The sequence below is a fragment of the Dasypus novemcinctus genome, chromosome 16 (genome assembly GCF_030445035.2).
Source record: "Dasypus novemcinctus isolate mDasNov1 chromosome 16, mDasNov1.1.hap2, whole genome shotgun sequence".
NCBI lineage: Eukaryota > Metazoa > Chordata > Mammalia > Cingulata > Dasypodidae > Dasypus > Dasypus novemcinctus.
The window spans coordinates 2,196,014-2,209,363 of NC_080688.1; the positions used below are offsets into that span (position 1 = coordinate 2,196,014).

At 35.4% G+C, this 13,350-nt stretch overlaps 1 protein-coding gene across 1 annotated transcript; it reads right to left on the reverse strand.

Moving 5' to 3' along the window:
• Positions 1-8,729: 8,729 nt before the first annotated feature.
• Positions 8,730-9,656, reverse strand: LOC101424630 (olfactory receptor 5AR1-like). The gene has a single exon (XM_004479493.1). It carries the CDS (start codon positions 9,654-9,656, stop codon positions 8,730-8,732), a length of 927 nt encoding a protein of 308 aa, XP_004479550.1.
• Positions 9,657-13,350: the final 3,694 nt, after the last annotated feature.

Below are 13,350 nucleotides of genomic sequence, written 5' to 3' on the forward strand. Positions count from 1 at the left end.
AAAACCCAACAAACTTTACTGGAACTATTATTATAAGAATCAGTAACCATAAATCCTGTTACCCAGGTTGTTCTGTTCTCTAGGTATTGTTTTGCCTGCTGGTGTGCTGACGCAGCCAAGATTGTGCTCCGCACCGATAATCATAAGGGACAGCTTGACTCAGTGGTCAAGGAAGTAACTTGCTTCCATGGAAACAACATGCCTTTGTTTCCCACAGTCCCCAGAGGTTCTGAGGGAAGGGAGAGGGAAGAAAAGGTGTAACAAGGGACATTTTTTGGATTTTGGAATTGTTCTGCAATGATATATAAAGGCCATCATACATTTTGCCAAAACCTATAAAATTGTGCAGTTCAAAATGTAAACTGTAATCTAACTATAGACCATTTTTAGTAGCAATGCTTCAGTATTTCTTCAATTGTAACAAATATACCATACTACTGAAAGATGTTAATAGTGTAAAATGTGAGGGGGGATGTACGATATATGGGAATTCCCTATGATTTTCATACAAATTTTAGGTAATCTCAAACTTCTTTTAAAATAAAGAAAAAATATATCTTTCACCCCAAGTCTAATTTCAGTGTGAGATTCTGCCACTTGTTGAGTATGTCTATTTCTGTTATGCATTCCAAAACTGGGGAAATTACCAAATTTCCCCAAAGCATAGTCATGCTGGGAAAAGCTGTAGAACACATTGGGGAAGCCTGGGAGGAAAATATCAGTATGAATGTTTAACAGTGTAACAAGGTCCTTTCCCAAGGGTATGTCACCTTCAAGGGTTTCTGGGTCTATAAACTTTCTTAAGTCTGAAAATCTATTGAGGGGTCATAATGCTTGGTTTCTGTTCTTGAATATACACTTTTATTTACTTGAACTGGAACACTTCTGCTTATACAGGTTGTATTAGTCAGCCAAAGCGGTGCTAATGCAAAATACCAGAAACAGGTTTGTTTTTACAAAAGGTATTTATGTGGGGTAGGAGTTTACAGATACCAGGCCGTGACGCATAAGTTACTTCCCATACCAAAGTCTATTTGTAGGAAGATGGTTGCAGATGTCTGCGAGGGTTCAGGCTTCCTGGGTTCCTATGTTCCTGGGGTTTGCTTTTCTCTGGGTTCAATGTTCCTTCCTTCCTGGTGCTGGCTTCTCTTTGCTCATGGAGCTGACTTCCCATGTCTTTAGCATCAAACTCTAACATCAGAAATCCCCAAATCTGTTCTTCTCCATGCCTTTTATCTTTGAGTCCCTGCTCACCAAGGGGTGGGGATGCAATGCTCTAATCATAACTCAATCATGCCCAGGTACAGATCAGATTACAAGCATAATCTAATATTTCTTTTTGAAATTCATCAATTATATGAAACTGCTACACACATCAAGTAAGAATTTTGTAGACTGCCTATTTGTTTCGCTTCTAGTTACATGCTGATTAAGTAGCAAATGCCATAGGACTCTGTGTGCTAGACTATTATTGCAATGGCTTTGACTCTGCTGTTCATTATTGTAGTTACACCCACATTATCTTTGGCAATTAAATGCCACCAATTTGCTCCTGTTGACCTCGGATACATGCTTCACCATCTTATTTATGTATCTAAATCTAGTGGCAGCAGTTCCCACAGAAATATCTGACCTACAGAGAGAGCAATCACAGGACTCTAAACAAATTTATTCCTCAGAGTCATGAGTGGAATATGTGTCCTCTGAGCATTCCTGTTGTGAGTGAGCTGGTTTTATATGATAAATCCAATCCAACATTCCAAACATTCTAAACCTTTGGTTCCCCCCAAATACATTATAATGGGGGTAGTTCTGGCATTCAAATTTAATTTAGTAATAAATAAATAAATAAATCTTTTTAAAAAAACAAAAAAACAAAGTTAATTTAGTGTAGGCTACCTTTTGGTACATTTTTCTGCCAAGGAAACAAACGGTTAGAGCTGTTTCTTCCTCCTCAGGCTACAACATTGAATCCAGAATCTCTGGTTACAGGACCCACATAATTAATTCAACCTGATGCAGCTTTAATTTCCTTCTGTTTTTATAAAAAGCACAAATCCTTAACATCCATTCACATACATTTTTCCCACTAATTTATGTCTGTGTGAATTGGAAAAATCATGCAGAACATCTGGAGTGGAACATACATCCCTGCTAGTCACACTATGTGCCTTATATTTCAGGCTTGTTGGGACATCAGTCCACTTATAAATATGGAGAAAAAGAGGGTGTTGGAAGTTAGTCATGAGAATAATTGGTAGTGTCTTGCAAATCAATTAATTCATGATTTTCCCTTAAAATGTTACCTGGTAAGACAGGGTTAATCTCTTTAGCCATAGGTATGAGGGCTAATTTTTTCGTGGGAGGCAGTTACAAGATTAACAGGCAAAGCATTATAAATTCTTCAGATGGAGGTGAGGTGGCCAATTCTTCAGGGTAATGCTTTATGTGTATATGTGTCAAAGAAAATTCAGAAGAATCTCATAGTTTAATGTCTCCCAGCACACCATTATAAGTCCATAGGTCCCCATTCCAATATTCAGTAGCCCATTCCATCCTAAACCATCTCCTAACATTAACAGAAACTACCTTCAAGTTTGGGAATTCAATTCATTTTATAAGTAAACCACTGACACAATGAGATTCTGCGTTTAGCTTAACAAATCTCCTGTCTATAACTATAGGATGAGAATTTCTTCCAAGTCTCACATTGAAAGAGAATGTGTGGACGTATTCCACCTGCAGTGATTGAACTGGGATTTTGAACACTGAGGCTTACCCTTTCATTTACTAACAATTTTATCCAACAAATTTAGGAATATCTAGTCACTTCATTTTACCTTTTAACTTCAAAAAACTCTGATAAGTTATCAAATGCACTGTGAACTCAACCATTCCTCTTATAACTTTTGTGTAGAAGTATGCAATGATATAATTTTCCATAGCCCTATTGGCACTTACTCCATGGAAACTCAATGATCTCCTGATGATTGGAAATGGAGTAATTAGCTCATCTTAATATAATCAGATTAAGAACCATTCCCACAGGTTTCTTTGGAGGGGTGATGTATGGGAATTCTGAAAATTATGCATGAATGTTTTTTAATCTCACAACTTCTCTAACAAAATATGAAAAGAGAGTCAATTCCCAATCCCTAGACTCAATTCAGGAATGTCATACAGAAGATGATGTTTCTGGTGAACCCCTGTTCATATTGAGAGACAGAGAAAGAGACAGAGAGAGAGAGATAGGAAGAAATATAGATTTATAATAAGAATTGGCTTACATGGCCATGGGGATTGGCAAGTCCAAAATCATTAAGGCTAACCACAAATTGGAAACCCCAGTGGTGACACTGAATTCCTTATGATAAGCAGGCTGGTGGAAGTAGAGATAGAATGTCTTCTTTCTGACAGCTGAACTCCTCTTCCTTTAAGATCTCCTACTAATGCAATGAAAGATATCCTTTTATTGCTAAAGACAAACTCCTTTGTTGATTATAAATGTAAACAGCCACAGATGCATTCAAGCTTCTAATGGTTTAAATCAACCAGTGAAATCCGCTTACAGTAGCAATCATCTCATTGCTTACTTAAACATACAAAAGGTCAAGAAAACGTAGTTAAATTAACTAATGAAACCATCACAAACTTGGTGCTTATTTAGCTGAAAAAGAAATGTTAAAACTAAGGGAATTCAAACTTAGCCTAATGATAACTATTACCTAAGAGTAACCTTCTGAAAACTCCCTTGTTATTCAAAGGTAGCCTCTCTCTAAGCCAAACTCAGCAAATAAACTCACCCCTCTCATTTGGGACGTGACTCCCAGGGATGAGCTTCTCTGGCACCTTGAGATTACTACCAAGAACCAACCTGTGATGCATTTGGAAGACGACCTTGAAGAAAAATGGGAAACTTTAAATACAAAAGAGTTTTTATAGCTAAGAGATTTCAAAATGAGTTTGGAGGTAATTCTAGAAGTTAAACTTATGCATGTCTCAGGCAGATCTCACTGACTGCCACTGTGAAAAAATAATCCAGTGGGGGTTTCTGAGGGCTCTAGAGCCATCCAAACACCATAGTCAAGGCACACAATCACTGATATCAGCACCCTGTTGGTGGGCCTTACCTTGAAATATATGATGACTTATTTCCCAGTGTAAGAGTTAGACTCATTTTATAATTTCCTTACACATGATTCCTCTAACTCTTATATTTGAGCTTATAATTAGGACTATACCCATTAAATATATGTCTCAGGGACCTAAACTTCAGTCTTTTCATATGTCAGTTCAGCCCTGAATCTCAGAATAGTTGCAGCCAAAATTTACTCTCCAGTTCATTGAATTCACCCAGGACAATGAACAAAATGAGGATGATGGAAAACCCTATCATAAAAATCAGAGAGTATCTACAACTGCAAGAATCACAATTCCATTTATTTGTCCCATAAGATCAAGCCCCCTCTCAATTTGAGGTAGAGCAGGCATCACTATACTGAAATCCTGGAGGTTGAGGAATGAACAAACATAAGGGGTAATGCACCTATATAACAAAGTATACTTACTAATATTGTTGTAATGGAAGAACCTGTAACATTGATATAAACACAGATGCCACCAGAGGTTCTGAGGGGAGGGAGAAGAAGAATAAGTGGAAAATAGAGCATTTTTAGGGCATTGGAAGTACATCTAAACCACAATGTCAATTTTAAATCTTGTTTATTAGCAATGCTTCAATATTTATTCATCATCAGTTGTCAAAAATATACCACACTTCTGTGAAATCTTTTTAATTGGGGACAATGTGGTAAGGAATGGGTGGCATATATAAGAATCCCTTCTACTTCTTATTTAACTTTTCTGTAATCTAAAACTATTTAAAATATTAATATCTCATAAGAAAACTAAAGAAGAATTTAAATATCATGAATGGTAGTCAATTATGTTAAAATTTACTTTTGGCAAAACTTTCCTGCAGGTAGTATTTTACTTGAGAATTACAGCATTTTTAAAATGAGCTTAAAAATTATTCTAATAGGATTACTGAAGGCAAGATAGAAGAAGTGCAGTAATATTAGTAAATTAAACTAAGATGTAATAAAATACAATCCATTAATAATATAAAGATAGTCTGAACATTAAAAATAATATTTGAAAATGGAACAGAAAAATGAAAACATAAATAATCTGCCATGGTTTTTTGATAAAGTGTTAAAGGGAATACAAATTTTGATGAAGCATGAACCCTGGAGAATTTGGGATGAGAAACTCTGTCTTCTGCCCTGTTGAACTTAACAAATTCATATTTGTATAAGAACTGGAATACTTAATAAAAAAAAGAGGTGCAATTTATTTTTCCAGAAGAAACAAAAAAAATGATAAAAACCTGTTAGCACATTTCATTGCAGCCTTTAGCACAGGATTGAACCAGGAGACAGTGGTCTAATGTGAGTTCATATTGTAGAACTTGTCAGATGGTAGTGCCAATAGTGGTAGGGAGTGATTCAATAAAACCCAACAGGCTCATCTCAGCATGGGGAGGAAGATACTTTGGATCAGTGTATTGAAGTTGTCTTTGTGATCAGTGGGAGTCATTAAATAGAATTCTCAGATCAATGAATTAGTCATATGAAATATATGGTGATGTGAATAATTTGGTCAAGAAGAGTGAGTGTATTTCATTTTAGTGCTGCCAAGTGACTGAGTAAAAACAGAGCTTTTAAGATTGCTGAGTTTATCATAGATTTAGAACCTATGAATAGGGATTCAGACAGCCCTGTTTGGTTAGGCATTTTCTTTGATTTGAAATGCAGGACTGTAAATAAAGTTAAGGATGAACATGAATGAGTCAATTTAACAGTATATATATATATCCTATTATATATTGGATAATTAAGACTGACATGACCAAGTTTTGTTGCTTAAACAGAAACAAAACTTCCAACATGCATAACCATTTCCTCAGAGACCAAAATATCATGAAAATTTGGGATCAGAAAAATGTGAATTCCATGTGAACAGGAAATATTTTTGGGTTTTTGATTAGAAGATACTTGGTTAAATTTTGTTTTCTGGATTTCTTAGCTGTCTGATTATTTTACACATCTCATTTGTTCCTCTGTATACTATAAATTTAGAGTTTTAGTTGTTGTTTGAAAATTGTTTTCCATTTGTGTCCTCTTTAAACACCTTCTATTGCTTTTCTGAATATAGGACATATTTATTTTTCTGTTTTTATGGACATCTTTTGATTTCTCCACTGGTTCTTCATTCTTTAATTACTTATATAACCTTTAAGTCTTTTTTATCTTTTAACACTTAATGTTTATAAAACCTGCCCATTTTATGTCTGCTTTTCCTATATCCACAGACTTGATTCATATCCTCACATCTTTATCTTACTTAATGTTCCATTGACACCTGCAAAACATTATTTAAAACTCATACTGTCATGTTCTAAAATCCTTATCCTTACTCCACAGAACTTACTAATAATGTTAGTAAGACCGATATAAGATAAAACCTTTCATGAGTTTATTCTGTATGGAAAATCCTTTGCTTTTCATGTATACAATCCCAATGATTTTCATGATAATCTCCTAAGGCATAAATGATTTCACTTTCAAAAGAAATGCATGATCATGTAGATGGTAAAGGATGATAATACATATTATAATTCAGTTCTACAGGATCATAATGTTGGGTTTCTTTTTTTTTTTCATCCTGCTTTCCTATAGTCCTCTCACTTACTTTATAGATTCGAATACGCCAGTTCCCTTTTCCTCTATGTGTCTCTATGTGTCTCTGCCCAAAAGTGACCTTATCAAGTATTATAATTAAAGGTCCCTGAGCTGAGTTTAATGCAATCAAAGGTTTTTACACTGAGAGGAATAGATTACTTTACAAACCTAATATTTCTCTTTTGGGAATTCATAAAATAATCTCAAACTTCTAAAATAACCATGGCAGAATTATCATCCTAGTAAAAGCACTGAATATCCAAGATTTAATTACCTTTGGGGGACTGATTCTCACTTCGAATGCATATACATAAGAAATAAAATGGTGTATGACATTGGAAATGAGTTGTAATTCAAAAGTGTAGTCATACCATACAATTATCCAGAAATCCTTTGTGCCAGACTTTACAATTGTGTGGAAACTTGATATATTTAATGAATAAAGGAGATGAGAGAAGAATATGTTGGGTAGAGAAGACAAAACCATTTAAATATAACAATGTTTTATCAGGACTTTGGGTGGAGATAATGATCTGGAAAATTTTCATAAATTTATTTTTCTATATGAAATATATGAGATAAAAATATAACATGGTACTAAATGAAATAGAAGCATGATATCTAATCTTGGGGCTCTTGTTGATTGGAAGGCACTAATATAAATTGACCAATAAAAAAGCAGTAAAATATGTCACATTTTGAAGGACATTTAAAGATTTCTGTGTCTGAGTATTGATCTGCTGAATATCATAGAAAATAATTTGCATATCACAGAGAAAGTGGCATTTGGATTCTACAGAAAATAGTGATGAGTTTTCCTAATAATCTTACTGTAAAGTAGGAAAATGAAGAAACATTCCTACATATCAAGAGATGTAATGGGATGAATAGGTGGATGAAAGTGAAGACAAATGCAAATGAGATTCATATGATGAAAGGTAATATGAATCAGGCCATGATTTTTTCATCAAAGAAGTAGCAGAAGCCATGGAAGGACTTTATTTCTTTCAGGTAATGGGTTGATCCATGTATTAGAACGATAGCCTGCACCTTGTTGGCAAAGATTTAAATGAGAGAAAGAACTGGAAGATGAACGAGGTTAGTATTTTAATTATGCATGAGGGATTCTGAAGTATTTAAACAAGTTCTTCCATCAGAAAAAAATGATGGTGTGGAAGGAGGAGGGACATATACTCAGCACGGAGATTATTTTCCACACTAACGCCCACAACGTTTGTTTCTAATTGAAAGGTTAACATATTAACTTTTGTTTGGATAAAGAATACTACTTACATGAAAAATAAATCATCATATTTCTTTCCAGAAAAGAGAAAAAGAAAACTTAGAAAAGATGACATGTGAGATCAGTGATATATTTAGGAAGAAAGAAAATTTATAGGCCAATTATATTTAGTAGAATAAAGAACAAAGATGAAATGAAAAATTTTAAAATATTAGTTTGGTAAATTGGACAATTAATTGTCCTACCTGAACTAAAATGGGAACAACAAAGCAGTTAGGGATTGAGGGGAAAGAATAAGTACATTATTAAAGTATGAAAAATGAAATGCTTATTGTATATTCAGAAAAATATGTAGAAGAAAAAGTTGGAAATACAAGACTGGGGGCTCTTACATGAGAATGATGATAAAGATTTGAGAGTAAAAATTAAAACGAAGACATTTTATGGATTTTCCCAGAAAAGTTAGGTTAAAGAAGGATTTTTTCCCACAAAACACAATATTGTGGTAGAATATGGAGAAATATAAATATTTACATGTTCCTTAGTTCCAGGAGCCAACTGAGCACTGGGAGAATTATTTAGTGAGGGAAGAGAAACAACTATGCAGTGACATAGGGAGACATCTTGAAATTGGCCTGGCCACCAGTGTAAAATACCAGAGGACAAAAGGATGACGTAAGGCTCAAGTCCAATAACCTGTAATTGACCTTCTGAAGAAGCCACAAGTTTTAGCAATCTAATAATTAACATTTCCTCCAACAATACAGTTTCTGCAAAGCACCTTTCATGTCTTTGTTCCTCAGACAATAGATAACAGGGTTCAAGCTAGGTGTTACAATGGTATAAAAAATGGAGGCCAGGCGTCCATGGGTTGGGGAGTATTTAGAGGCAGGTCTCAAGTATGTGAAACTTCCAGTTCCATAGAACAAAATAACTGTAGTTAAATGAGAGGAACAGGTGGAGAATGCTTTCCACCTACCATCCACAGAGGAGATCTGAGCAATTGTGGAGATGATGCAGGCGTAGGATACAATTGTGAGGGCAAAGGAGCTCATGATGATGCAGCTGCTAACAGCAAAGCCCACTTCCTCATTGATGTGGTAATCAGTGCAGGAAAGTCTCATGACTGGAGGAATGTCACAGAAGAAATGTTCAACAATATTGGGCCCGCAGAAGGGGAGGGAGAAGGTATTTGCTGTGTGGAAAGCTGAGTATATTGCCCCAGCGACCCAGGCCATGATTACCAGTTCAGAACAGAGTTTGTGGCTCATCATGGAGGTGTAGAGCAGGGGCCTGTAAATGGCCAAGCACCGGTCATAGGCCATGGCTGTGAGCAGGAAGCATTCAGTAGAACAAAATGTAAGAAACATATAAAGCTGAGTTACACACCCCAGGTAGGAAATGACACCAGAGTCCAAGAGAGAGGTCACCAGGGCCTTCGGAATGGTGACAGAAATGTAGCATATGTCCAGAAAAGACAAGTTCTTCAGAAAGAAATACATGGGAGAGTGGAGACGGCGTTCCCTGATCACAGCTATGATGATGGAAATGTTACCCAGGATACCAAACAGATAGTCAAACAAGAAAAAAAAGGTGACTACAAACTTCAGTTCCAGGGCATCTGAAAAGCCCCTGAGGATGAATTGTGTCACTCTTGAATGATTAGACATTTTTCATTCCTCTTGAAATTTTGTTATGTTACACTTAAAATAAGTAAGAAAACAGAAATAGGAAACTACCTTGGGCCATGACTATGTAGGCTCATTTTGTCTAAAGAGGTGCAACTTCTCTCAGTGAACATCAAACCAATCAAATAACAGTGTAATGATGATATGTCATTGAATCGTGTGATTATTTTGATGACTCAATGTGCATTTGTTCCAATTATTCTATCCTGAATGAGAGAAAAGCAGAGAAAACAGAGATAAAGAAAAACTGCATAATCTTTCTCTTAAATTTTAGATATCCTTGGGTGGAAGCAGTCCCTGTATTACTCTCCTAATTATGGAAACTTTTTGTCTCTTCCTGGTGTTTCAACATTAATTCATTTGGTTAATTCTTAGAAAAAAAGTGAATTGTTCAATTGTTAAAAGCAATTCTTTTAACTGGTGTTAAATTCACATAGTTTGCATAAAGCTGCTTATTTTTATTTTGTACTAGTTATTGTCCTCTAAGTCTCCATAACCAGTGGTAGGTAATTTTACTCTTTCCAAAAATAATGCTATTCTTGAGGAATCTCCCTGAACCAATTCTACGTTGGGTAGCCACAGTTTACTTCCCTCAGTAGCAGAGTTACTTTTAATATTGTCTCTTAAAGCTCTTTTTAGGTCTCTATTACTTAAGGAGACATGTCATAACCATTATAACAACACAGAAAACAATGCATGATTTGATGATTTTTCCCCTATGTCAGAGTTATACTAAAATAGTCATGCTATCCCTAAATGTATAACCTAGTATAATCATTCCTGATCTTTATTTATGATGTTATTTCTTTAACTCCCTATTCCTCTGACTCCTCTTGTTTCTAGTCTGTCCCCAAAGTCATTTTTTCATCATTTTAAAGTTAAATCATAGGACCCAGAGAACTTGGGAATATTTATTTTCCTTTCTGTAGGTATTTTCTTTAGTAGCAGGACTGATCTTTTATTCTTTCTTTTTATGGAGTAATTTTCAGGCCCAGTACATATTATGAACTCTGATAGTGAATAAATAAATGAATAAAATAGGAAGCATGCCCATTAGAAAGTTCCTTCTCATATATTACTAATTTTACTGTACTATGTAATAAGATGATAGTGTTTATTAAAAGAGTTATATCCATGACCATTTTTATGTTTTTCTAAGACTTTCCTTCTCCCATTTTGCCAGAGCTTCAAATAAGGAACATTAGAGGAGCATGAAAGAGCTAAGGAATCATATTCTTTAATTAATTGCAAAAAGTATAATCCTTTCATACATATATACCTATATGTATAATCATTAAAAATAAGAAGAAGTCAAGTTTGATTGAGGCCCTCCTATTGCTGCTTCCATGACAATCTAGTAGGAAGCAGAAGTCAATTTTGGATTAGTCAAGAATATCATATATATGTTTCTTAAGTCTTCTTGAAAGCAGACAAATCTATGAAAAGTCCTGAGAAGTGGAAGATTTATAGACAGCACAGCCCCTTCAGAACTTATAGTTGGGTAAAGATCACAGTGAATCATATCACACATGGTAGCTTGCATATGTTTCATGAGATCTGCCTTCTGCAAAGGGCAGGAGAATAATAGAGACTGTATGGGAGAATTGGATATAAAAAGCATTAGTGAAGTGGCCATGTCTCCCATAGTTTCTGAAAATAGCACAGAAGTACAAACAACAGAAACATATTCCTCTTGGGGATTAAGAGGTATTGGACTAAGAAAGAGGCTCCACATTCAGAAGGAAATTGACTCTAAGGAACTCATGGATCCACCAGTGGACAACAAGATGTCCAGAGTGACTAGAGCAAGCAAAATACAGAGGAATCCATGGCTGCTGAGCCCAAGAGTTAGTAAACTGCATTGGTAATTGTGCACATTGAGTGAGGCTACTTGAGGATATCCATGGGCCATATGTCTTCTCTCTCCCCTCTCCTTTTGTCGAACAAGGCACTGTGAGAAGGACCTTTCTATTATAAAACAACTCTGCATTATGGAAGAGATTTATGGCAAATCATGAATAGGTTTGAATATATACTTAAATGATTGGAAAACTGTAGATTTATGAACTACACCTAGAAATAACCAGTATACATTTACTCTCATCAGAAGAAATTGAATTTCGCGATCTTTGTTGAGTTTGCTTGTGGAAATCTATAAGTGTATTTATGACCTTTAATTTTGTGGCTTTTGAAAACTTGTACCTTCCAAACTATGAAAATTTCTCCTTTTATAACAATTTTCTTAGTACAATTACATATCAAGTAGAAGAGTAACAAATAAAGGATGGTCATTACTATCTCCATATATGCCCTATCAAACACACTAAAATAAGAAATAAAATGCATTGTAGGACTACTTAAAATAAAAAAAAAAACATGTCAACTGATTTAAGCAGACTATGTTCTTATTTCTACATTATTCAAATATATAAAGCTTTTTATTAATACAAGTCTTATAGAATATATTTAACAATAAGTTAAGTAATGACTGCATAGCTCAAATTGCTATGTAGTATGCCAAAATATATAATTCACAATAGTGAGAGCATTAAAATATGTTGGAAATATTCTAATAAGATGAAACATGAAAATATAAATGATCACTGAAAGCTTTAAAAGATTGTCTAATTCTTAACTGGGAAGACTGTATGATAAGGTAGATGGGGGTGGTTAGGGAGTGGATGGGACTGAGGGTCATGCAGTGATGTGAGTGGAGTCGAGAGTGCTGGAATATAAGTGTGAATGGATTGGGAGTTGTATTGGATAATCCATGGAGCTGAGGAGAAGATTGGATGAAGGAATAGGTGAATGCATAGCTTGGTGAAGTCTGGGGCATCAGGGACTATGGTTGAGAAAACAATGGGGGGTATTCTTGAGGGATCTATGGGAGGGGAGTGTCACTGGTGTAGGCGGTCAGTGGCAGGGGGATATGTGTATAGGGTTGCAAGTGGGGCATGCTGCCGTGTTCCCTTTGCCATAGGTTATTTTCTCAGTGGGTGGAGACACCCACAATAACAAATAAAATATTAAACTTGGGGAGTCCTGCTATTTTCTCAAATGGCAAAAATGTATAGCGCATATAGGCAGATCTTAATAAAAGCAGATCAGTATGCCTAGCCATCAATATTACTGGCTGAACTTATGATCCTTATCCTTGTAAAATTGAAACTTAGACAAATAACAACTAATGTCTAAGAGTTCCCTCATAAAAACCTTATTATTACTGAAATGTGGCCCCTCTAAGCCAAACTGAGCAAGTAAACTCACTATCTTCCCCCTGATATGATATATGACCCCTGGGGATGATCCATCCTGGTACCTTGGGATTGTTAACAACTACCAACCAATGATGCATTTGGAAAAAGGCATTGATCAAAAGGGGGAAACATTAAATACAAAAAAGTTTTTATGGACAAGAGATTTCAGTCAGTAAGGAGCTCATTTCAGAGGTTTTGCTTATGCACATCTCAGGCAGATCTCACTAACTGCCACAGTGAACAAAGTATCAAAAAGGAGTGCTCCCAAGAGCTCTAGAAATGTCCAGGAAGTACAGGCAAAGCACACAGTCTCATGAAATCAGAACCCAGTTGCTGGGACTTATCCTGGAATATATGATAAACTGTTACTTTGATATAGCAGACTTAAACTCCTTTACATTTCCTTACTCATGTTCTTC